At 42.5% G+C, this 26,561-nt stretch overlaps 1 protein-coding gene across 2 annotated transcripts in view; it reads right to left on the bottom strand.

Annotated features, from left to right (window-relative positions):
- The window catches only part of LOC115193760 (cGMP-dependent protein kinase 1), a 145,730-nt gene that overhangs the window by 95,117 nt on the left and 24,052 nt on the right, over positions 1-26,561 (bottom strand). For both annotated transcript variants that reach the window (XM_029752721.1, XM_029752720.1), the window contains exon 2: positions 15,908-16,074. In XM_029752721.1, coding sequence (XP_029608581.1) covers positions 15,908-16,074 — 167 coding nt within the window. The remainder of the gene's footprint in view (positions 1-15,907; positions 16,075-26,561) is intronic.

Raw genomic sequence — 26,561 nt, 5'->3', positions numbered from 1 at the left:
GAACCCTTTTAAGAACCCTTTTTGGTTCCAGATAGAATCATTTTGGTTCCAGGTAGAACCCATTTGGGCACTATGTGGAACCCTTTCCACAGAGGGTTATTTTTAGCACGCTATGACATTAGCGGTTAGTGCCGCATATTATTGTGACATTTAAAGTACACTAATGGGCCGACTTCATTTTCTTCCTGGCCCGGCGAATCAGAGCGCAGACATCGCTGAGGCTCATTTACCAAGAGGTTTCAATTCCTCTGTCTATTTCAACATAGTGCCGGACGCACACACACAAACTCACACACACTGTTGGCATGGGTTGACAGGGTGACATTACATGCTGTGTTAACACATGCAACACGCTAGCCTATTCTAGCAAACATAAAAGATTTGACATAATAATTTCACAATTGTCAAATGACATGGGCATACAAAGGAACACAGCAGAGGATTTATTTTATTTTATGCCTCAGGGAAGCCTAGACTTCATGCTTTTTGGGGCTGCTTCAGCACAACAAGACGAAAAAACTACCTTTTACCTATCTTTACCTTGCTTGTTATCTCAAAAATAAGGCTTGATTTAAGTGGCATACTTGACTAATGGGCTATACTATTTTGAACATTCTGAAACCCTATTCAAATATGTTCTTCCAAGTACCTTGCCCTAACATCCAGAGCACAGGAAATGCAATTACTGAAAATACCATACAACAAAGGTCAGTGCTTCAAAGCTGGATATTTTCACATGGCGGTAATGACGGCTGCTCTCCATACAGCCATGATGTTTTGCAGCTTCTAACAAGGCCAAAAAAGGTCTTAATGCATGCTGAACCTGAGCAAAAAGAGAGAGAGTAAGCCAGCCAGAGCTCCATTAGTCTCTTCCCTAGACTAGAACATAGGGCTACCTCACACACTCTAGGCAAACAGGCACAGATATAGACCCCACACACACACACACACACACACACACACACACACACACACACACACACACACACACACACACACACACACACACACACACCCTGGCCACAGTCAACAGTCCCACTCCTACGTTGGGGGTAGAAGGTCTCCCAAACCACAGCTCTAGGATCAGATTACCTTGCCTCCAATGTGTAATCTTAACCTTCAGGGGATGAAAAAATAGCTGACCCTGTATCAGTGGTTAGGGGAGGAGGAGAAGACATGGCCTCTAAAGATTATAGATAGGAGAAGGATTAAGTCGCCCCTGGACACTGACCTAATTTCTGTATTTTGACCCTTATAGTTAAGGTTAGGATTGGGGGAGGGTAATCCTAGATCTGTGCCTAAAGCCAACTTCTACACTGAGAGGTTATAGATTTCCCCCAATCCCTGTGGCTCAGTTGGTAGAGCATGGTGTTTGCAATGCCAGCATGGTGTGTGCAACACCAGGGTTGTGGGTTGGATTCCCATGGGGGGCCAGTACAACAAATTTTTTTTTTTAAATACATGAAATGTATGCATTCACTACTGCAAGTCGCTCTGGATAAGAGCGTCTGCTAAATGACTAAAATAGAAAAATGTAATAGACGAGGCTTTGATGGGTCCTCTAGAAAAAACTGAACTCATGATCCACTTTTCAAAGGGGAGTTCAAGAAGCTTGAGGTTGGCACACATATACACACATGCAAACTTTACGAAGTGTAAATGTATCACCTTATTGTTGAGGAGCTCTCAACAGTAGGTTTATACAGAGTGAGAGTTAAAGACTCAGGGATCCCTCACAAATGACTCATTAAGTCTCCCTCTTAAGCATATTCATCTAACCCCCGGACTGGGAATATGAATCAATATAGCCTCCTGGGATAAATACTAAACATAGAGAAAGAGAAAAAGGAAGATGGGGGCTGACGGAAAGAAAAGAAAGGAAGTGGATAGAAAGGGAAAAGTGGGACAGATAGATACAGAAAGAGATTAATAATAAGGACAAGGACACATTAGAGTGAAAAGGGAGGAGGACAGAGAGTGACAAAGAGAAGTTGGGAATGATAGGTGAAACGAGACTAGACAGTTCTCATTGGGTAGATGAAGGACGGAGGAAGACAGGAGGACAGAGAGAGGGGAAACAGGATTAGAGAGGGGGGGGACTCTCTGTGTTGCTATTCTCAGTCTGTTTGGCCATGTGCATGTGTGTTCATTCCAGCAAGCAAATCAATAATAACACGTTGAATGGAACCTATAAAGTTTGTTATAACGTGTCCTTTTTTTTAACAGGAACTCTTTCTTTCTCTGCAAAAAGCTTATTTTCTTTATCACACTATTTCTGAAATTACATTAAAAAAAAATTCTACAGAGCACAGATGTCATGCATATTTTGCAAACTGCAAATTAACTTTTTCATTCTCATATATAAAGTAGAAATCAAATGAGAGAAAAGTGTATTAGAGAGAAAAAATAATCTATTTTTCGTACCTCCTGATTAAATCAGCAATCCAATCTCAAGGACACACACACGCACACGCACACGCACACGCACACGCACACGCACACACACACACACACACACACAGTACCTTCAGAAAGTATTCACACTCCTTGACCTTTTCCACATTTTGTTGTGTTACAGCCGGAATATAAAATGGATTAAATTGAGATGTTGTCTCACTGATCTACACACAAAACCCAATAATTTAAAGTGGAATTATGTTTTAGAAATGCTCATAGATTTATAAAAAATTGAAAAGCTGAAATGTCTTGAGTCAATAAGTATTCAACCCTTTTGTTATGGCAAGCCTAAATAAGTTCAGGAATAAAAATGTTCTTAACAAGTCACATAATAAATTGCATGGACTCACTCTGTGTGCAATAACAGTGATTAGCATGCTTTTTGAATGACTTCCTCATATCTGTACCCCACATATACAATTATCTGTAAGGTCCCTCAGTCGAGCAGTGAATTTCAACCACAGATTCAACCCCAAAGACCAGGGAGATTTTCCAACGACGTCACTCTAATCAAATCCCATTGAAAGCATACGTCACTGACAGAAAAACTGGAATTGTTGCATCTCATTGTGTTGTTGTCCTCCGGTGGCTAGCTAGCTAGCTAAAACTGTCCCTTTCCTAAATTAACCAGGGATGGAGATAGGGGTTTTATTTAATTCTCCGTGTTGGCCAATGATTATAATGATGATTCTGATCCAACCATTAATTCATACATTGTTGTGCCCCTGGCCTGAGAGTATGGAAGTTCAATATGTAGCTAGATCTACTAGGCTAATGTTAACTAGCTAACGTTGCCCATGAATGGAAGTTAGGCTAGCGAGCAAGCATTTTAGCCAGGTAGCCTAGGACAATAAATAAATAAAAGTGTGTACTGTATGACAGAGTGATAGACCGTTTCATCAACATGAAAGAGAGGAAGATGGCATTGGTGTTTCTCTACAAGTAGGGTGAGTCAACATGTTTTTCTACATGCACACACACGCACACAAACACACACACACAAAAATCAGAACCATGGACAGCCACATTATATTTAGCTTACGTTGATTGGACTAAATTGCTTTTGGTATCTTTTAGCTGTCACTGTATTAGACTAAGCAGAGGTGATTTAATGATGTTGAAATGGTGCAGCTCCTGTTTTCCTTGCGACTTGCGGTAACTCTCTGTGGTTCTAAAACAATAGTTGTTTAGTGGTCTGAAAATGTCGGAAAACATTAACTTGCTTGAACATGCGTAGATCATGTAACTGTCTGTTACTGTACATGCAATATGCTTTGTGGAATTCACTGGACAGAGGTTGCTATCCGGTTTTGCGATAAAACTAAAATATGGGGCCTCCCGAGTGGCACAGTGGTCTAAGGCACTGCATCACAGTTTTGCAGGGTCACTACAGCCTTGGGTTTGATTCCAGGCTGTGTCACAACTGGCCATTACCGGGAGTCCCATATGGCGGTGCACAATTGTACCAGCGTCGTCCGGGTTAGGGGAGGGTTTGGCCGGGGGGCTTTACTTGGCTCATCGCACTCTGGCGACTCCTTGTGGCGGGCCGGGCGCCTGCAGGCTGACAACGGTCGTCAGTTGAACAGTGTTTCTTCCGACACATTGGTGCAGCTGGCTTCCGGGTTAAGCCAGCAGGTATTAAGAAGAGTGGCTTGGCAGGTCATGCTTCCCTGTAGCTCAGTTGGTAGAGCATGGTGTTTGCAACACCAGGGTTGTGGGTTCAATTCCCACAGGGGGCCAGCACAGGAAAAAAAAAAAAAATGTGTGAAATGTATGCATTCACTACTGTAAGTCGCTCTGGATAAGAGCGTCTGCTAAATGACTAAAAATGTAAAAATGTAATGCTTCAGAGGATGCATGATTTGTCCTTTGCCTCTCCCGAGACCATTGGGGAGTTGCAGCGATGAGACATGACTGTAATCCCCAAAAAATGGGGCAAAAAAACAAAGGTGTGGTTGAATTTATTCTGCCATTGTGTCTTTTTATTGTCTCTGCCTTTAGGCCTATATATCATGGTTGCAAAGCATATAAAGTAACAGGTTATAGAAAAAACAACGCAATTATCACAACACATGGGGGAGGTTTTGGCTTCCCCAGTGATTTAAATCGCTACTGAGATGGGGTATCAATACACCCAGTCACTACCAAGATACAGGCGCCCTTCCTAACTCACTTGCCGGAGAGGAAGGAAACCGCTCAGGGATTTCACCATGAGGCCAATGGAGATTTTAACCCTTTGACACATACCAACACACGGGTGTGATCATTCTACGGTGGTCCCTGCAGCGTACGATCAAACTGGTGGGATTAGACTGCTTATTTAGAACGTCCAGCTACAATTGACGCAACAGTCAGCATTTGAGCAGGCCGAACAGTTTTTTCAAAGAACCATTTTGTACAAACAGTCCTTACAACGTTATGTCCTGAATGTAAGCAGTTTATTGTTGGATGAAATGTTCAGACATTAACAGAAGAAGCATAAGAGCATTACACAATCATCTAAACAGGAAAATGTATGCTACATTAGTCTTAGTGCTAAGTGAGGAAAGATAAGACATAAGATTGACATAAGATTGACATAACACAAGCAGTCATATTTATCTAACTCTCAGCTGGTGTTCTAATCACAGCGGTTTGAGCATACGCGAAGGGAAACCTAGAATGGCACCGGAGGGAATGGCTACCGTTTTACGGGCTCCTAACCAACTGTGCTATTTTAATTTTTTTGCGTTGTTTGAAGTTAATTTTTTTACTTAATTTGTACATAATGTTGCTGCTACCGTCTCTTATGACCGAAAATAACTTCTGGACATCAGAACAGCGATTACTCAACTCAAACTGGACGAAGATTTTTTCTTTAACGAGTCCGACGCAAAGGATACTGTAACGCCCTGGCCATAGAGAGGGTTTTTTTGTTCTTTATTTTGGTTAGGCCAGGGTGTTACATTGGGTGGGCGTTCTATGTTCCTTTCTCTATGTTTTTGTATTTCTTTGTTTTTGGGCCTGTCTGGCTCCCAATCAGGCACAGCTGAAGCTCATTGTTGTTGATTGGGAGTCACATATAAGGAGCATGTTTTTCCTTTGGGTTTTGTGGGTAATTGTTTCTGTTTAGAGTAATTTCCAACTGCGCGTATTTGTTGTTTTTGTAGTGTTCTCTTCATTATAATTAAAATTCTAATGATGAACACATCCTCTGCTGCACCTTGGTCTAATTCTGACGACGGCCGTTACAGATACAGTTGAAGTCAGAAGTTTACATACACTTAGGTTGGAGTCATTAAAACTCGTTTTTCAAACACTTCACAAATATCCTGATAACAAACTATATCGTTTTGGCAAGTCGGTTAGGACATCTACTTTGTGCATGACACAAGTAATTCTTCCAACAATTGTTTACAGACAGATTATTTCACTTATAGTTCACTGTATCACAATTCCAGTGGGTCAGAAGTTTACATAGACTAAGTTGACTGTGCCTTTAAACAGCTTGGAAAATTCCAGAAAATAATGTCATGGCTTTAGAAGCTTCTGATAGGCTAATCGACATCATTTGAATCAATTGGAGGTGTACCTGTGGATGTATTTCAAGGCCTACCTTCAAACTCAGTGCCTCTTTGCTTGACATCATGGGAAAATCAAAAGAACTCAGCCAAGACCTCAGAGGTCTTTTTTTAAGACCTCCACAAGTCTGGTTCATCCTTGGGAGCAATTTCCAAATGCCTGAAGATACCACGTTCATCTGTACAAACAATAGTAGACAAGTATAAACACCATGGGACCACGCAGTCGTCATACCGCTCAGGAAGGTGATGCATTATGTCTCCTAGAGAGGAACATACTTTGGTGCGAAAAGTGCAAATCAATCCCAGAACAACAGCCAAAAACCTTGTGAAGATGCTGGAGGAAACAGGTACAAAAGTATCTATATCCACAGCAAAACGAGTCCTATATCGACATAACCTGAAATGCCGCTCGCACACACTTTAATATTTCGCTTAACCGCGTCGATGCTGTTGTTTCCAGACATTGTCTTGTTTGCGAGCGTAGGCTAAGCCTGCTCCAAAACCGCCATAAAAAAGACAGACTACAGTTTGCAACTGCACATGGGGACAAAGATCGTACTTTTTGGAGAAATGTCCTCTGGTCTGATTAAACAAAAATATAACTATTTGGCCATAATGTCCATTGTTATGTTTGGAGGGAAAAAGGGGGAGGCTTGCAAGCCGAAAAACACCATCCCAACCGTGAAACACGGGGGTGGCAGCATCATGTTGTGGGGGTGCTTTGCTGCAGGAGGGACTGGTGCACTTCAAAAAATAGATGGCATCATGAGGCAGGAAAATTATGTGGATATATTGAAGCAACATCTCAAGACATCAGTCAGAAAGTTAAAGCTTGGTTGCAAATGGGTCTTCCAAATGGACAATGACCCCAAGCATACTTCCAAAGTTGTGGCAAAATGGCTTAAGGACAACAAAAATCAAGGTACTGGAGTGGCCTTCACAAAGCCCTGACCTTAATCCTATAGAAAATTTGTGGGCGGAACTGAAAAAGTGTGTGCGAGCAAGGAGGCATATCAAGAAGATGATCGTGGACTTCAGGAAACAGCAGAGGGAGCACCCCCCCTATCCACATCGACGGGACAGTAGCGGAGAAGGTGGAAAGTTTTAACCTGTTGGGGATAGGGGGCAGTATTTGCACGGCCGGATAAAAAACATACTCGATTTAATCTGGTTACTACTCCTGCCCAGTAACTAGAATATGCATATACTTTTTGATTTGGATAGAAAACACCCTAAAGTTTCTAGAAACTGTTTGAATGGTGTCTGTGAGTTTAACAGAACTCATTTGGCAGGCCAAAACCTGAGAAGATTCCAAACAGGAAGCGCTCTCTCTGACCATTTCATGGCCTTCTTGATCATCTCTAACCAAAACAGGGGATCTCTGGCATGACGTGATATTTTCTAACGCTCCCATAGGCTCTCAGAAGGCGCCAGAAAGCTGAATGGTGGCTTTGCAGGCTCTGGCTGAAAAACATTAGCGCATTTTGTAAGTGGTCGATCTGAGGACAATGAGACTGAGGCGCGTGCCCGAGCTGACACCATGTTTACTTTCTCTCTCTTTGAACGAAAACAACCACTCCCGGTTGGAATATTATCGCTTTTTTACGAGAAAAATGGCATAAAAATTGATTTTAAACAGCGGTTGACATGCTTCGAAGTACGGTAATGGAATATTTTGAATTTTTTTGTCACGAAACGCGTCGGGCGCGTCACCCTTATTTACCCTTCGGATAGTGTCTTGAACGCACGAACAAAACGCCGCTATTTGGATATAACTATGGATTATTTGGGACCAAACCAACATTTGTTATTGAAGTAGAAGTCCTGGGAGTGCATTCTGACGAAGAACACCAAAGGTAATCAAACTTTTCTAATAGTAAATCGGAGTTTGGTGAGTACCACACTTTGTGGGTGTCAAAATAGCTAGCCTGTGATGACTGGGCTATCTACTCAGAATATTGCAAAATGTGCTTTCTCCGAAAAGCTATTTTAAAATCGGACATAGCGAGTGCATAAAGGAGTTCTGTATCTATAATTCTTAAAATAATTGTTATGTTTTTTGTGAACGTTTATCGTGAGTAATTTAGTAAATTCACCGGAAGTGTTCGGTGGGAATGCTAGTCACATGCTAGTCACATGCTAATGTAAAAAGCTGGTTTTTGATATAAATATGAACTTGATTGAACAAAACATGCATGTATTGTATAACATAATGTCCTAGGATTGTCATCTGATGAAGATCATCAAAGGTTAGTGCTGCATTTAGCTGTGGTTTGGGTTTATGTGACATTATATTCTAGCTTGAAAAATGGGTGTCTGATTATTTCTGGCTGGGTATTCTGCTGACATAATCTAATGTTTTGCTTTCGTTGTCAAGCCTTTTTGAAATCAGACAGTGTGGTTAGATTAACGAGAGTCTTGTCTTTAAAATGCTGTAAAATAGTCATATGTTTGAGAAATTGAAGTAATAGCATTTCTAAGGTATTTGAATAACGCGCCACGGGATTCCACTGGCTGTTGAGTAGGTGGGACGCAAGCGTCCCACCTACTCACTCCACCCCAGTACGTGGCCCAGAGAGGTTAAGTTCCTCGGCGTACACATCACGGACAAACTGAAATGGTCCACCCACACAGACAGCGTGGTGAAGAAGGAGCAACAGCGCCACTTCAACCTCACCGAAAACACTCACAAACTTTTACAGATGCACAATCGAGAGCATCCTGTTGGGCTGTAACACCGCCTGGTACGGCAACTGCTCCGCCCACAACCATAAGGCTCACCAGAGGGTAGTGAGGTCTCCACAATGCATCACTGGGGGGCAAACTACCTGCCCTCCAGGACACCTACACAACCCGATGTCACAGGAAGGCCAAAAAGATCATCAAGGACAACAACCACCCGAGCCATGGCCTGTTCCCCACGCTATCATCCAGAAGTCGCGGTCAGTACAGGTGCATCAAAGCTGGGACCGAGAGACTGAAAAACAGCTTCTATCTCAAGGCTATTAGACTGTTAAACAGCCATCACTAACATTGAGTGGCTGCTGCCAACATACAGCCTCAAATCTCACAAGCATTTCGCTACACTCGCATTAACATCTGCTAACCATGTGTATGTGACCAATAACATTTGATTTGATTTGAAGTGTTATGAAAGGCTGGTCATGGCTCACATCAACAGCATCATGCCGGATACCCTAGACCCACACCAATTCGCATAACGCCCCAACAGAGCCACAGATGACGCAATCTCAATCGCACTCCACACCGCCCTTTTCCACCTGGATAAAAGGAACACCTATGTGAGAATGCTGTTCATTGACTACAGCTCAGCGTTCAACACCATAGTGCCCAGAAAGATCATCACTAAGCTTAGGACCCTGGGACTAAACACCTCCCTCTGCAACTGGATCCTGGACTTCCTGACGGGCCAACCCAGGTGTAAGGGTAGGCAACAACACGTCTGCCACGCTGATCCTCAACACTGGGGCCCCTCAGGGGTGCATGCTTAGTCGCCTCCTGTACTCCCTGTTCACCCACGACTTCGTGGCCAAACACGACTCCAACACCATCATTAAGTTTACTGACGACACAACAGTGGTTGTTCTGTCACTTGAGTAGGTTGAGTCACTGACGTGATCTTCCTGTCCGGGTTGGCACCCCCCTCGGGTTCGTGCCGTGAGGGAGATCTTCGTGGGCTATACTCGGTCTTGTCTTAGGGTAGTAAGTTGTTGGTTTGAAGACATCCCTTTAGTGGTGTGGGGGCTGTGTCTTGGCAAAGTGGGTGGGGTTATATCCTGCCTGGTTGGCCCTGTCCGGGGGTATCGTCTCCCGATCCCTCCTGTCTCAGCCTCCAGTATTTATGCTGCAATAGTTTATGTGTCGGGGGGCTAGGATCAGTTTGTTATATTTGAAGTATTTCTCCTGTCTTATCCGGTGTCCTGTGTGAATTTAAGTCTGCTCTAACTCTCTCTCTCTTTCTCTCTTTTCTCTCTTCTCTCTGAGGACCTGAGCCCTAGGACCATGCCTCAGGACTACCTGACCTGATGACTCCTTACTGTCCCCAGTCCACCTGGTAGTGCTACTGCTCCAGTTTCAACTCTTCTGCCTGCAACTATGGAACCCTGACCTGTTCACCGGACGTTCTACCTTGTCCCAGACCTGCTGTTTTTGACTCTCTCTCTCTCTACCGCACCTGCTGTCTCTAACTCTGAATGATTGGCTATGAAAAGTCAACTGACATTTACTGCTGAGGTGCTGACCTATTGCACCCTTTACAACCACTGTGATTATTATTATTTTACCCTGCTGGTCATCTATGAACGTTTGAACATCTTGGCCATGTATCGTTATAATCTCCACCCAGCACATCCAGAAGAGGACTGGCCACCCCTCAGAACCTGGTTCCCCTCTAGGTTTCTTCCTAGCTTCCTGCCTTTGAAGGGAGTTTTTTCTAGCCACCGTGGTTCTACATCTGCATTGCCTGCTGTTTGGGGTTTTAGGCTGAGGTTCTGTATAGCACTTTGTGACATCGGATTATGTAAAAAGGGCTTTATAAATAGCTACAGAAGGTGAGACAAACAATTATCCCATGCCATGATAAAATAATTTAAAAAACACACCAATCTCTTTCATAATTTCTTTCAACAATTAAAGTTCAGCTACACAAATACATCATTTATAACAGCGAATATCACACATAATAGTGTACAGGAACAAGTATTTGTCTCTTGGCATTTCAAGTCAATTGCATTGAGTCTATGAGATCAAGTAGCCTATAAGGTTACATGGAGGGGAGGGGATGGCAGGGAAACTAAGGGGTGTAGCCTATCACATTAATAAAATATGCATAATAGAATAAAAAGTGGGAAAAAAGTAAACACTTGCATCATTTTCTGATAGCTTTTATATTAGATTAAGATGCAAACAAAGAATAGAAAAGGAACAGTTAAGGAGAGCACATATGAATTGGGGTATATCAGGACAATATCAACTAGAGTATCATAGGAAAACTTGTTAAGGTATTTCACAACATTAACAATACAATCAAGCGTCAAGCAAAGTTGACCTTTCGGAAGACTTAGAGAAAAGGAACAAAGAAAATGCAAATGCTCTGTTAGTTGACAACGTCTTTCAAGGGACTATGCATAAGCCTCAGACAGTGTGTATTATTTGCCAAAGTGTGTCAGTTTTTATCTGACTGGTTCTAAACGTGGTGGTGACATCTAAAACAGACCTTCAATCCAACAATTGAACTCTAATAGGAGCCAATACATCCCAATGCCACATTTCTCATTTCTTAAAGTGTGGTCGGAAAACAGAATTGGGGAGTGTGTCCAATTTGTGTCAAAACGCAAAATGCTAAATCCCTCAGGATATGCCATTAACTTTAAATCCCCTGAATCCAATAATGTAGATTTTTTCTAGTCTCATAGAAATTCTGAAACGAGGGAAAGAAGGGAAAGTCTGGACAAACTTGGGATCAAGAGAGGCGGATTCAGCTGAGGCCCTCTACGTAAGTGGGAAATACATTTGATTATAACAGATTTATAACTTAATGGGAGTTGTAAATTGCATTGTCAAGGAAACACTTGATAATAATGGGATCTAATTAACTCCATTATTATCCCCATTATCAACCTGTAAGAGCGTTCAGATCCCAAGCACCCAATCAGAACCCCCAGTCTTCAAGAGCAGCTCCATGTCAACTACACTGGACCAGAGACTTAAGTCAAACTCATTAATTTAGGCCATTATTCATCAAATTGAACAGCACAGTAAGTTTACCTCAGCCCAAGTTCTGCAACTATTCAATCCTCAAAAAACTGGTTCCATTTTAAAGGGCTGAATGTACACTCCCAATCCTGACCGCAAGGCATTAAAAAGGGTAGTGTGTACGGCCCAGTATATCACTGGGGCTAAGCTGCCTGCCATCCAGGACCACTACACCAGGCGGTGGCAGAGGAAGGCCCTAAAAATTGTCAAAGGCCCCAGCCACCCCAGTCATAGACTGTTCTCTCTACTACCGCATGGCAAGCAGTACCAGAGTGCCAAGTCTAGGACAAACAGGCTTCTCAACAGTTTTTACCCCCAAGCCATAAGACTCCTGAACAGGTAATCAAATGGCTACCCAGACTATTTGCATTGTGTGCCCCCCCAGCCCCCCCACCCCTCTTTTATGCTGCTGCTACTCTCTGTTTATCATATATGCATAGTCACTTTAACTATACATTCATATACATACTACCTCAATTGGGCCGACCAACCAGTGCTCCCGCACAGTGGCTAACCGGGCTATCTGCATTGTGTCCCACCACCCGCCAACCCCTCTTTTACGCTACTGCTACTCTCTGTTCATCATATATGCGTAGTCATTTTAACCATATCTACATGTACATACTACCTCAATCAGCCTGACTAACCGGTGTCTGTATGTAGCCTCGCTACTTTTATAGCCTCGTTACTGTATATAGCCTGTCTTTTTACTGTTATTTTATTTCTTTACTTACCTATTGTTCACCTAATTCCTTTTTTGCACTATTGGTTAGAGCCTGTAAGTAAGCATTTCACTGTAAGGTCTACACCTGTTGTATTCAGCGCACGTGACAAATACACTTTGGTTTGATTTGATTTTATGCTGCAGGAGAGTGGCTACCCCGGGGCTAATGGTTCGTCACAAACACTGATACAATTGAGTTACACCAGTAGGCAGGTTTCCATTGACCCAGGTTTATTTGACAAAAGCATTGTAAACTGCAGATATTGGAGACATTTTCGAAAGATCAACAACATTTTTATCTGTTTGACACGGGTGGATTTTTTAAACTTTTATTATGACAAATGATGAGAGAAACGGTGTTTTCGAAAAAATTATGATTTGAAGGTACGCAGAGCACGTGATGTCAAGACGTAGCTATGAAGCTCCACTCCACATTTAATTCTAAATGCCTACTGCCTGCTAAATATACTTTCAACTATAAAAATGATCTTTCTTTGCAGGATCCTTGTCTTGACTTTAAAGAATGGATGAATTACTTCACCTTGCTTTTCTGGCTGGCTGGATGCAAGTTTCCCCATCCAATTATTACAGATCTAGAGGAGAGTAAGTTTCACCATGGCACGAACCGTGGCGATAAATTGGCCCATGAGAATTATTAGAACATGGCAAATATTAGTAAATTATTGCAATTTATCCATGCTGGCTTTTGCATCACTACGTCCAGCTGTTTTTATCGAAGCAAGATAGTTAGATGGAACGCACCATAGTAGGCAATTGTCAAATCTATTTTCTATGCAAAGTTTCTAAATGTCGACAAAAAAATCATTGGACAAGTTAATGGAAACATAGCTACTGACAGCAGAAATAAAGGCCAGAGGATGCTGGCTGTCAAAGGCTTGGCAAGGCCACGGCCAGCAGTCCTGTCGACAGTCCTGCTTAAAGGTCAAAGACTGGACCTTTTCCCACTTAAATCAAGGCTCTTGACCTCAGGGTGAAACTACTAACATTTACCACTGAAGCAGATTGTGTTCAGGTAGAAACCTACAGCGGAAGTAAGGACAGAAGGTTAGGAGAGGTCTCCTACACACAAAAGAGCTCAGATAAGTCATTAAAAATGAAGATGTCAAGAAAGCGCGGAGAAGTGGTTGAATGAAAGGAGGGTGCAGGGTAAATAAAGGCTTTATCCAACACTGTTTTAATCTCCTTTCATTCAAATAAAGGTTATATATAAAACGTTTAAATTTAAAAGTATCAAGCCTCTCAAGCCAATTCAAAAACCTTTTATTGAGAAAGCACCTTTTACTATGTGATTGTCACTGAGAAAAACCCAGTCTCCAAACAAACCCTCTGAAGCATGCTCCACATCATCTGTCTGAATGTGTCCATCCTGTGGTGAGATGTATTATCATGTGGTGAGGGAGACACTTGCACTCAACAGGAGATCCAACTCTATTGATGCAGATGGTGATATCGAATGCCACACACACAGTGAAAAATGTATTTGTGCGTGTGTGTGCATGGGGTTATTTGAGTGTGTGTGTGTGTGTGTGTGTGTGTGTGTGTGTGTGTGTGTGTCTTGCTTTCAGAACTAGTTTGGTGTCTGAGTCAAACTAATGGGAAAGTAAAGGTGGTATTGATCAATGAGGTACAGGTAGCTGCCAAAATAAAGGAAACACTTGAGTAAATGAGGGATACAACGTATATTGAAAGCAGGTCCTTCCACACAGGTGTGGTTCCTGAGTTAATTAAGCAAGTAACATCACATCATGCTTGGGGTCATGTATACAGATGCCCATTTGCCCATTATTTTGGCTACCATGGCTAGAAGAAGGGATCACAGAGACTTTGAAAGAGGGGTCTCAAATAAGCATATAGGGGGTTTAAAGGGTGTGTGTGTGTGTGTGCGCACGAGTGTATGTGTAAAACACCAAATTATGGAATTTCCCGTGGAAGAATGGTGTCTCATCCCTCGAATATAAATATAAATATATATATTTAAATATATAAATCCAGACACTTGTAGAATCTATGCCAAGGTGCATTGAAGCTATTCTGGCGGCCCGTGGAGGCCCAATGCCCTATCTATACACAGCTCACCTTGAGCCAAATTACCCCTGAGTAGATTCCACCTACATCACACACACCCATCCTGTATATAAACAATACAATCTGAAAACCTCTGCACACCCACAATCTCGCTGATGCTGTCAATCAATCTGACGAAAGCTAACCTTCTCATAAACATAATCAACTTTAAATGCCGCAGTGCTGATATCTACCTCTTGAGGTGTTCATATTTTAAGTCTACAGGCGAAGGAACCAGCTGTCTCTCCTAAACTCAAAGTAATATGTGATCTAAAAGGAGTTTATTTTAGCAGCCTTCCTGTTGAAGAGCCGTCAATGTCAGTGACAATGAGACAGCTCAGTCAACATAGTGTGCTTCCTTCAACACATGCCACTCGTCTTTACAGGTGGAGAGGATTAGCCGAGCTAGAGGACCACAATAGAAATGTGTACCAGACTTTTTGCCCCGATATACTCAATTCATGTACACTATGTGCTGCTATTTCAGAGATGTTGGGACTGTATTCATTTTATAATGTCAAATATATTCAGTCAGCATTGGCCGTGATGGGGATTCCTCTCATGACCAGATCTAAAGAGAGAAAAATCCTGTTTGGGTTCATTTAAATTGACAACACAATGTTTACTGCATGACAGAAAAATCTTACCAAATGTTTATCCAATAACGCACCTAGAATCAATGACATAATTTAAATCAGTAGACTGCTCCTCCACTGGCGTCAATCAATAATCGCTCTAATTAACTTTAAATGCCACTCTATTACACACACACATTTATCTCTGAGTAGTATCCCCCATAGACAAGCAAAGATAACACTATTGCAAACAGATAACATTTAATAATGTTTCAAATTACTATCGCTATGGGTCGGTGGAGGTTTATAGTGCAGGGCAGTGACCTTTTCATTGTCAAGATCACTTAAATTCACTTATCTTTCCAAAACTTTTTAGACACTAAAAGTTGTCTAAATGGCCCCATTCCAGAATCCTAGAAGTCAAGCCTGTGTTGATTATGGAAAAGAAAAAGTGCTCTGTGAAGGTTTTATTTGTATAGGACTTTTTTAATACAATGTCATTGTGGTAAAGCATTAAACTAAATGGCACATTCCAAAATCCCTTGAGATTCAGTCTGGACAGAGGGTTCAAGCCCTGATCTCCAAACCGTAACGGTTATTCCCAATAATGCTTATCATTTCCTGTTTCAAACAACAACAAGAACATGTAAGAGCTTCAAACAACCCCAATACCAGACATACACATCACAGTGTGTGACGCAGGGAGAGAGTAAAGCTACGGTATTTACCTTCCATGACATAGACCAGTGAGCCCACGTCACCTTCCTTGATGATACAGCTGTCTTTGCCATACTCCACAGGGTACATGCAGTCCACGATCTCCTGGATCTGAGACAGCTCCAGGTTCTTCATAAAGTCATTGTCCAATATGGCTTCCTTGATCAGGTCCTTAGACCTGGGGGTTAGAGGAGAAGGAGGTAGAAAAAATGGGATTAATATGGTAATATGTAATTGTAAGGAATTTGTGTTTTCCTTAGCATTGTTTAGGTGGAGTGGATACCCCCTAGCCATTTCTTTGCCTCTTTTTTACATCTTAATGTGCCTAAAAAAGCAAGGTGGAAACACTAAACAATTGCATAATACCCAACAAAAAGTTGACTTAATTTAGATTCAGCAGTTCAGTGTCTACTGTGGTTTATTTTGAGCCTGCAGAATTTTAAATCCTTTTTCAAATGAATTTTCAGAAAATAACCCATTAAAAAAACATGTTCTCAATTCTGTGGTTTCAAGGTGACTCGTATTTTATTTGCTTCAACAGCTGGAACAAGAAACACAGGAAATCAATGCCTAACAGAAATGGATTGATCTGATTAAAAGTACACTTTGTAAAGACTAATTCGCTTAGACTTTTCTACAATGGTAATCCACATAGCTCGTTTAGGAGATGTGAACAGAGTTGTTTTATGCTACGAATATGCTGTGCAACCTCTTGCTAAGGGATAGTATGAGCCAAAGCGCAGTAATAAAGGTCAGGGGTGTATTCATTAGTCACACACCGTAGCAAAGCGTTTTGCAACTGAAACAGTTAAAACCTCTTAAGGATTTTTGCCTAAAATGACATACCCAAATCTAACTGCCTGTAGCTCAGGCCCTGAAGCAAGGATATGTATATTCTTAGTAGCATTTGAAAGGAAACACTTTGAAGTTTGTGGAAATGTGAAAAGAAAGTAGGAGAATATAACACAATAGATCTGGTAGAAGATAATACAAAGAAGAAAAAAAACTTTCTTTTGCATTTTTTTGTACCATCTTTAAAATGCAAGAAAGGACATAATGTATTATTCCAGCCCAGGTGCAATTTAGATTTTGGCCACTAGATGGCAGCAGTGTATGTGCAACGTTTTAGACTGATCCAATGAACCATTGGATTTCGGTTCAAAGTTTGGTATCAAGACTGTCCAAGTGTGCCTAATTTGTTTATTCAAAATTGTGCGCTCTCCTCAAACAATAGCATGGTATTCTTTCACTGTAATAGCTAATGTAAATTGGACAGTGCAATTAGATGAACAAGAATTTAAGCTTTCTGCCAATATCAGATGTGTCTATGTCCTGGGAAACGTTCTTGTTACTTACAACCTCATGCTAATCGCATTAGTCTACATTAGCTCAACCGTCCTGTGGAAGGGACACCGATCCCGAAGAAGTAAAATACTGTTTTTCTGTTTCTGTTTTGCACAGAAAACAAATATTTCTATTGCATAAATTCCGTCCCTGTTATGTTCTGTTTGCTTCCGTTCCGTTTGTTAGTTAGTGAATAGGCCTACACCCCTGGTGTATGCAGGAACCAAAAAACACAGGGTACAAGGCTAATGCCAAGTTTTCTATTCAAAACTGCCTCATTTTCCCAGCTGCTTTAGAAGCAAAATTCAAAGAAAGCCAGAGAGAATAACATATTCATATCAAAAGAGATGGGGACAGGGAGGGATGTCAATTTAGGCAGAGCCAAACTGAACAAATGCCCAAAATCTGTACAATCCTTTCAGACATGGGTTTGCAGAGAACAGTTTGTTGATTGAGTATTTTCTCAGAATGAGGTTCAGAAAAAGTGACAGATGGAGAGAAAGTGAAATGTATGTAGAGGTTGACCATTGAGAAGAAAGTAAACGAGGGGGAGAAAATTGGAAAAGGAAGGAGGGCGAAGATGCAGGGAGGGGGAGCAGTGCAGCAACCGGGGGGCCATAAAAAAAAGTGGAGTTCTGTCAAATGTTTATGTGGCAATGCCACACATTCCACTCCAACGCATTTCCCTCATCTGGCGCCAACCACAATTTGCAAATCATTGCTAATGCTTGTTCATTTTGCTAGCATTTTCAAACATATTCCTATCACTTAACATGTCCAACAGTTATTTCACAAAATATCACACACGAGAAGAAATGTAAACATTCTTTAATAGAGTTTAAAGTTACCGCGGGTTGTGTGAGTGAACTGCACGTTCTCATTACTGAGCACGCGCACCTGATGGATAACTATGCGAATGTGACCGGCACGCACGCTCAGTAATTAGAATGTTGAGGGCTATTTTCATAATCGTCATTCATTATTCAAATGCTTTTTATGTGATATCATGTCCTCATATGTTGAAATGTACTATGGTATTGAACATTCATGTTTAAATTATTGTGAGTGATCTGATTATAGAGTGACATTTAATTGATGTGTTAGGTTCTAAATGACTGTAAAAACTGATGGACAACTATTAAAAACTCAAACCAAGTTTATTTACCCAATGGGTCAGACAGCTGAACAGACCAAGACGGTGTTCCCACCAGCACAAGTGTATATATACCCCAATTTAGGTGAAGTCTCCTCCTTCCCTCGAAACATTAATTATTTATTGCTAGGCAGGAAGTTAAGTGATGTGGGTAATAAACTGCTCCTTCTCCCTTAACCTGTTGGGGCTAGGGGCAGTATTTTCACGGCCGGATAAAAAACGTACCCGATTTAAACTGGTTACTACTCTTACCCAGAAACGAGAATATGCATCTAATTAGTAGATTTGGATAGAAAACACTCCAAAGTTTGTAAAACTGTTTGAATGGTGTCTGTGAGTATAGCAGAACTCATATGGCAGGCCAAATCTTGAGAAGATTCCATGCAGGAAGTGCCCTGTCTGACAATTTGTTGTTCTTCTAGGGCATCTCTATCAAAAATACAGCATCTCTGCTGTAACGTGGCATTTTCTAAGGCTTTCATTGGCTCTCAGAAGGCGGCAGAAAATGGAATGAGAGCTCTGCAGTCTCTGGGCGAAAAACAGCAGGAGTTTTTGTGAGTGGTCAGGCAGGGAACACTGACACTGGAGCACGCGTGCACGAGAGGACTCTTTGAACGAATAAAACGTCACCCGGTTGGAATATTATTGCTATTTTACGAGAAAAATAGCATAAAAATTGATTTTAAACAGCGTTTGACATGCTTCGAAGTACGGTAATGTAATATTTTGAAGTTTTTTGTCACGAAATGCGCCCGCGCGTCACCCTTCGGATACTGACCTCAACGCACGAACAAAACGGAGCTATTTCAATATAACTATGGATTATTTCGAACCAAAACAACATTTGTTGTTGAAGTAGAAGTCCTGGGAGTGCATTCTGATGAAGAACAGCAAAGGTAATCCAATTTTTCTTATAGTAAATCTGAGTTTGGTGAGGGCCAAACTTGGTGGGTGTCAAATTAGCTTTTCGCCGAAAAGCTATTTTAAAATCTGACACCGCGATTGCATAAAGGAGTTCTTTATCTATAATTCTTCAAATAATTGTTATGTATTTTGTGAACGTTTATCGTGAGTAATTAAGTAAATTCACCGGAAGTTTGCGGTGGGTATGCTAGTTCTGAACATCACATGCAAATGTAAAAAGCTGGTTTTTGATATAAATATGAACTTGATTGAACAAAACATGCATGTATTGTATAACATAATGTCCTAGGAGTGTCATCTGATGAAGATCATCAAAGGTTAGTGCTGCATTTAGCTGTGGTTTTGGTTTTTGTGACATATATGCATGCTTTGAAAATGGCTGTGTGATTATTTTTGGCGGGGTCCTCTCCTGACATAATCTAATGTTTTGCTTTCACTGTAAAGCCTTTTTGAAATCGGACAGTGGGGTTAGATTAACGAGAGTCTTGTCTTTAAAATGGTGTAAAATAGTCATATGTTTGAGAAATTGAAGTTATAGCATTTATGAGGTATTTGTATTTCGCGCCACACGATTCCACTGGCTGTTGACTAGGGTGGGACGCAAACGTCCCACCTTGCCCAGGGAGGTTAATGTGACCTGACCTGACCTCGGCCACCATTCCTCTCTAATCCACAGCTCTCCACCCTTATCAGTGATCGCAACCATGTGATTGCCTTACCCTTACTCAATAATATTCCAATCCCCTGGCTCATATCCAACCTTAATTGACTCCACCATATGCATTCCTCCTACAGACAACCATTAACTGCTGGTGTAACAACCAGACTGTGGCCCTTCTCCTTTCCATAGGATACCTGTAACAATATTTGAAGTGTATAAATCAGAACCCATCAGATTAAATACCTGTTAAAGTGCATTTTGGATAACCCTATTTATATTATTGTTTATTATTTTAAGAGTCTCTGTTTATATATCAGTGTTAGTTAACATCTTGTTAATATCCATGGTCCCAGCTCACCTTCTGCACCTAAACACCACAATTTTGCGCCTGATTCCGTTGATGCTTTGCAGCCCCTTGACAAAATCTCAAATAAAACCCCATTCCCTAGTGCACTACTTTTGAACAGAGCATAGAATTAGACTAGACAAGATTGAGTGTAATGTGCTGTATACTGAGATGTTCTGTGTCTGTTTTGTACTGAAATCCTTTCACAGGGAAGCAGACAGTGTAGTGTCATGCGGCTCTCTATCATCCAATTCTGTAAAAGAGGCTAATCACATGTAACAGGGTTAATCCAACGAGAACTGCTGTCTTCAAAGAGAAGCTTGGATAAAATAGGGACAGGAAACCCTTTCTAACTCTCAAAGGATGCTGAGAATAGAACTCACAAAAGGGAGACGGTTTGAAGTGTTGCCCGAGCTTCTAAAGTCCCGCCCAGAATTCTGTGGCAACACACCACCAAACACCCCTCTGTTCCTAGCCTAGTGGTTAGAGCATTGGGCCAGTAACTAAAAGGTTGCTGGATCAAATCCCTGAGCTGACAAGGTAAAAATATGTTGTTCTGCCCCTGAGCAAGACAGTTAACCCTGGGCACTGAAGATGTGGATGTCAGAGGGGTTGGGTTAAATGCTGAAAACACATTTCAGTTGAAGGCATTCAGTTGTACCACTGACTAGGTATTCCCCTTTCCTCTTTAGGAGCGACCACACACAGCCAGGCTGACAAAATATAATACAATAATATATGTAATTTAGCAGACACTTTTATCCAAAGTGACTTACTTACAGTCATGCGTGCATACATTTTATGCTTATCTTTTTTGATGTTATCAAGGTATAAAAGGAGCATACTTTAAAAACAACACTATATTTCAATCTATACTTTAATACTAACCATGAGAGAGTAAAGAGAAGCACAGTAGGGAGAGGTAACATTTTAGCATACCTCCAGAAACGTCTACATTTACATTTACATTTTAGTCATTTAGCAGACGCTCTTATCCAGAGCGACGTCTCTCCTTAACCCTAACCCTGACTTTGACAGATTTACACCCAGGAAATGAGGGAGGGTTCCTGGCCTCCCTACTACACTACGGACCCCAGAGTGAAGGAGCCTGCAGTCCAGTAACATCCCTCTGTTTCATGTCCTCTATACTCTAGCCAGCCACCCCATTACGCACCCAACCTCCTCTCCTCCTCCTCTCCTTCCTCTTCTCTTTCTCTCCGTTGGAAGGGAAGATACACACACTCAGTCAGGTTTGGGGACTGAACACGGTCTGTCTTCCTTAAAAGGAGAAAATATGCTCTTTTAGAAGAATAAGGGAGAGAGAGGCTGAGCGAGTGAAAATAGAGATAGAGAGAGAGACCAACAGACATATTCCAGAGAACTAGTTTTAAATATAAAGAGAGTAAAACTGGGAGAGAAAGAACAAGGCCATTAATATACCTCAGCATTTTAAAGGCCACATCTTTTCAAAAACAGGTTTTCTAAACCCTCTGACGAAGGCCAATAGGTCGACACATACGCTGAATAAACAAAGTATTACTGACAAGAGCAGTCTGCTATTTTTTCTTTTTTTTCAGCTATCTAAACCAAAACAGACAAATAAATAAATATTGAAAGTTGGTCAAACAGAGGAGGGACATTGATTTCCAAGCCATTGAGTAAACATCACAGTGCTCTGTTCTAATTGATAAAGGAGCAGCTCTATTGAAACTCATTACTCTGTACCCAAAATGGTTGTCAAAGGCCTCTGCATTGACAACCATAAATGTCTGCTTGTTCAAGACAATGACGACAATATGCTTTTACTTAAAAAATGCACCAAAACTGTTATGAAGTTTTCATAAGGTGCACGAAAGTGAAGTATAACCTGTCAAACACTGACGGTTCAAAACTTTTCACATTAAGTAATTGTCATTCATACATTTCTGAGATATCATATAGAGACAGAGGATGTGACATACAGACTTTCCAAAACATAATTTGATCCCTCCTTGCTGACACCAACACAGATAAGGGGAAGGAAAATAAGGGTCATGTTTGGCCTCCATCTCGTGTCCTCATCTGGCACCAGGACAGATACCCAGCTGACCAACACAACCAATTTAATTTGCCTCACTGAAGAAAAACAAAGGAATGAAGCCAGAGGATTAAAAAGGGGCTTTGGGTGATATGCTGCACAATGCTGACAGATACAACTAAGAAAAATAACTTTTTCCTCTTCAAATAATAACCTCCCTTCATGTTGACTCTTCCTCAATGAAACCCTAAAAGCATATTACATGTGCAGCAGGCCACCAGGACAGACCCATTCTTATCTGGCTTCAATGGACACAGCTGGCCACTCAGCAAGGCTTATTATTCAGCTGATTTCTATGCGTCTTTGATGTTTCATGTAGACTAAAACACCTTTTATAGCTACTGTACCACACATCTAATAAGCCTATCAGAAAAACAGAACATCTGAGAAAACATATCATCACCACCACAATCATATTCTCAAGGTAAGTGATTTCCAGGCTTTTTAAATTGATTAAACCTCAACTTAATTTTGAAGACAGTAAATAATTATAGCATCAATAACCCTTTTTGTTCAGGGTTTGATTTCCAGAGACAAGCATCAAATGTTTCTCATCCACCTTGAGGTGTGTATTGATTTTGAGTGACATGTTAGACAAACAATGCAACATGAGGTGCGGAATGTGTCTCTAAATGCATGAGACCACATACAAGTTTGTTGGCGCGAGAGAGAGGGAGAGGTGAGTGTTGATTGCGTAGTGTACGTATGTGCATGTGTGCAGAGACAACAAGAGGAGTGTGTGTTTCTGTGTAGAGAGACAGAGATTTTACTGAGTTACAGTTTATATAAGGAAATCAGTCAATTGAAATAAATTCCGTAGGCCCTAATGTATGGATTTCACATGACTGGGAATACAGACATGCATCTGTTGGTCACAGATATTTTAAAAAGGTAGGGGCATGGATCAGAAAACCAGTCAGTATCTGGTGGGACCACTATTTCCCTCATGTAGTGCGACACATCTCCTTCAATAGGTGCCCTTTTTTGCGAGGCATTGGAAAATGTCCCTTGTCTTTGTGGTTGAATCTGTTTGAAATTCACTGCTTGACTGAGGGACCTTACAGATAATTGTATGTGTGGGGTACAGAGATTAGGTAGTCAAAAATCCTGTTAAACACTATTACAGCCAGAAGAGGACTGGCCACCCCTCATAGCCTGGTTCCTCTCTAGGTTTCTTCCTAGGTTCTGGCCTTTCTAGGGAGTTTTTCCTAGCCACCGTGCTTCTACACCTGCATTACTTGCTGTTTGGGGTTTTAGGCTGGGTTTCTGTACAGCACTTTGAGATATCAGCTGATGTAAGAAGGGCTTTATAAATACATTTGATTTGATTTGATTTACTGCACAAAAGACTGAGTCCATGCAACGTATTATGTGACTTGTTAAGCACATTTTTACTCCTGAACTTATTTAGGCTTGCCATAACAAAGAGGTTGAATACTTATTGACTCAAGATATTTCAGCTTAATATTTTTAATTCAGGAATAAGTATACATGTCTAAAAACACAAATCCACTTTGACATTATGGGATATTGTGTGTAAACCAGTGAGTGACTGTCACGACTTCCGCCGAAGTCGGTCCCTCTCCTTGTTCGGGCGGTGTTCGGCGGTCGACGTCACCGACCTTCTAGCCATCACTGACCCATTTTTCATTTTCCATTGGTTTTGTCTTGTCTTCCTTCACACCTGGTTCCAATCCCATCAATTACATGTTGTGTATTTAACCCTCTGTTTCCCCTCATGTCCTTGTCGGAGATTGTGCGTTGGGTTATGTTTACCCATTGATTTTTATTATTATGTTTTCCGGTGGGTTTTTTGTAATAAACTACGCCGTGGGAAACACAGTTATTTCTCTCCTGCGTCTGACTTCTCTGCCGCCAGTTAAACACCCCTTACAGAATCTCCGTCCTTACTATGGAGTCAGCAGGAGACGGTACCCCGGTCATAGGAGTGGAGGAGCGCGTCCAGGAGCATGCAGCAATACTACACCATCTTGGCACCACCATGGACCGCGTTGTCCAGACAATGGACCGCTGGGAGAGACAGGGAGTTCTTCCAGCGTCTCCACCAGCACAGCCGGGGTCTCCCTTGAGCGCCCCTTTCCCGCCTGAACCCAGTGGGATTCGTCTCTCCTTGCCCCAGGAGTACGACGGGAGTGCTGCGAACTGCCAGGGGTTCCTGTTACGACCGTCCACCCAGCTCCATCGGGTCGTGAGAGGGTGTCCGCCCTCGTCTCGTGCCTCACCGGGAAAGCCCTGGAGTGGGCCAACACCATGTGGAGAGAGGGAGATGCGGCGTTGGACCAGTTTGAGGAGTTCACCCGCCGTTTCCAAGCAGTCTTCAACCACCCGCCCGAGGGTAGAGCGGTGGGTGAACGCCTCTACCATCTGAGGCAGGAGACGAGGAGCGTCCAGGAGTTCACGCTGGAGTTTAGGACCCTGGCTGCCGGCGCGGGATGGAACAACAGGGCCCTGATTGACCATTACTGTTGCAGTCTGCGCGAGGACGTCTGTAGTGAGCTGGCCTGCAGAGACACCACCCTCCCATTCAACCAGCTGGTGGACCTGTCCATCCGGCTGGACAACCTGCTGGCTACTCGCGGACGTCCAGATCAGGGTCTGGTGGTTCCATCTTTCCGCACCCCCTCTCCTATACCCATGGAGCTGGGAGGGGCGGTGCACAGGGAGACCGGAGGGGGTTCCCGCTTGTGCACCATCTGTGGCTGCAGAGGTCACACTGCCGGTCGGTGCCGGGTTGGTTCTTTTGGGAATCGAGGCAGCAGGCAGGGCGCTCTGGCGTCACCCCAGGTGAGCCGGCACCATTCTCACCCAGAGCCCTCTGTTGCACATATGTTTGTGTCTGTCACTTTTCCTGAGTTTTCCCCGCATTCCCAGCATAAGGCGCTCGTAGATTCAGGCGCGGCTGTGAATTTCATTGATAGAGCATTAGCGCATAGTTTAGGGACCCCCATTGTTCCCGTGGATGTGCCCTTCCCCGTTCACGCCTTAGATAGTCGACCATTAGGGTCAGGGTTGATTAGGGAGGTCACCGCGCCTTTGGGCATGGTGACGCAGGGGGTCATACGGAGAGAATTAGTCTCTTCCTTATTGACTCTCCTGTGTTTCCCGGGGTGCTGGGTCTACCCTGGTTAGCTTGTCATAACCCCTCTGTTTCTTGGCCACAGAGGGCTCTCACTGGGTGGTCGCGAGAGTGCTCAGGTAGGTGTTTAGGGGTTTCCGTTGGTGCTACAACGGTGGAGAGTCCAGACCAGGTCTACACCGTGCGCATTCCCCCTGAATATGCCGATTTGGCTCTCGTCTTCTCCAAAAAGAAGGCGACTCAATTACCACCTCATCGACGGGGCGATTGTGCGATAGACCTCCTGGTAGACGCTGCACTTCCCAGGAGTCACGTGTATCCCCTCTCACAGGCGGAGACGGAGGCTATGGAAACATATGTCTCCGAATTCCTGCGTCAAGGATACATTCGGTCCTCCACTTCACCCGCCTCCTCGAGTTTATTTTTTGTGAAGAAGAAGGAGGGGGGTCTGCGCCCGTTTATTGACTATCGGGGTCTGAATTAGATCACTGTGAGGTATAGTTACCCGCTACCGCTCATAGCCACAGCGATAGAGTCAATGCACGGGGCGCGCATCTTCACTAAACTAGATCTCAGGAGCGCCTACAACCTGGTGCGTATCCGAGAGGGAGACGACTGGAAGACGGCTTTCAGTACCACCTCAGAGGACTATGAGTACCTCGTCATGCCGTACGGGTTGATGAATGCGCCATCAGTCTTCCAAGCCTTTGTAGATGAGATTTTCAGGGACCTGCACGGGCAGGGTGTAGTGGTGTATATTGATGACATGTACTGGTGTGCGTCGGGTTATCTTTACCCATAGATTTTTATTATTATGTTTTCCGGTGGGTTTTCTGTAATAAACTGCGCCGTTGGAAACACAGTTATTTCTCTCCTGCGTCTGACTTCTCTGCCGCCAGTTAAACACCCCTTACAGTGACACAAAATGTTCCACAAAATGTGGAAAAAGTCAAGAGGTGTGCATACTTTCTGAAGGCACTATATGTGGTTATAGTTCCCCATCAATTTAAAATATATAGTGGACAGATTGGAGTGACAGCTAGTCTTGAACCTTAAATGGTTG

This window comes from Salmo trutta, chromosome 5 (assembly GCF_901001165.1).
Source record: "Salmo trutta chromosome 5, fSalTru1.1, whole genome shotgun sequence".
Classification (NCBI taxonomy): Eukaryota; Metazoa; Chordata; class Actinopteri; order Salmoniformes; family Salmonidae; genus Salmo; species Salmo trutta.
The sequence above is the reverse complement of the archived record's forward strand: the minus strand, read 5'-3'. Positions and strand labels throughout refer to the sequence as shown.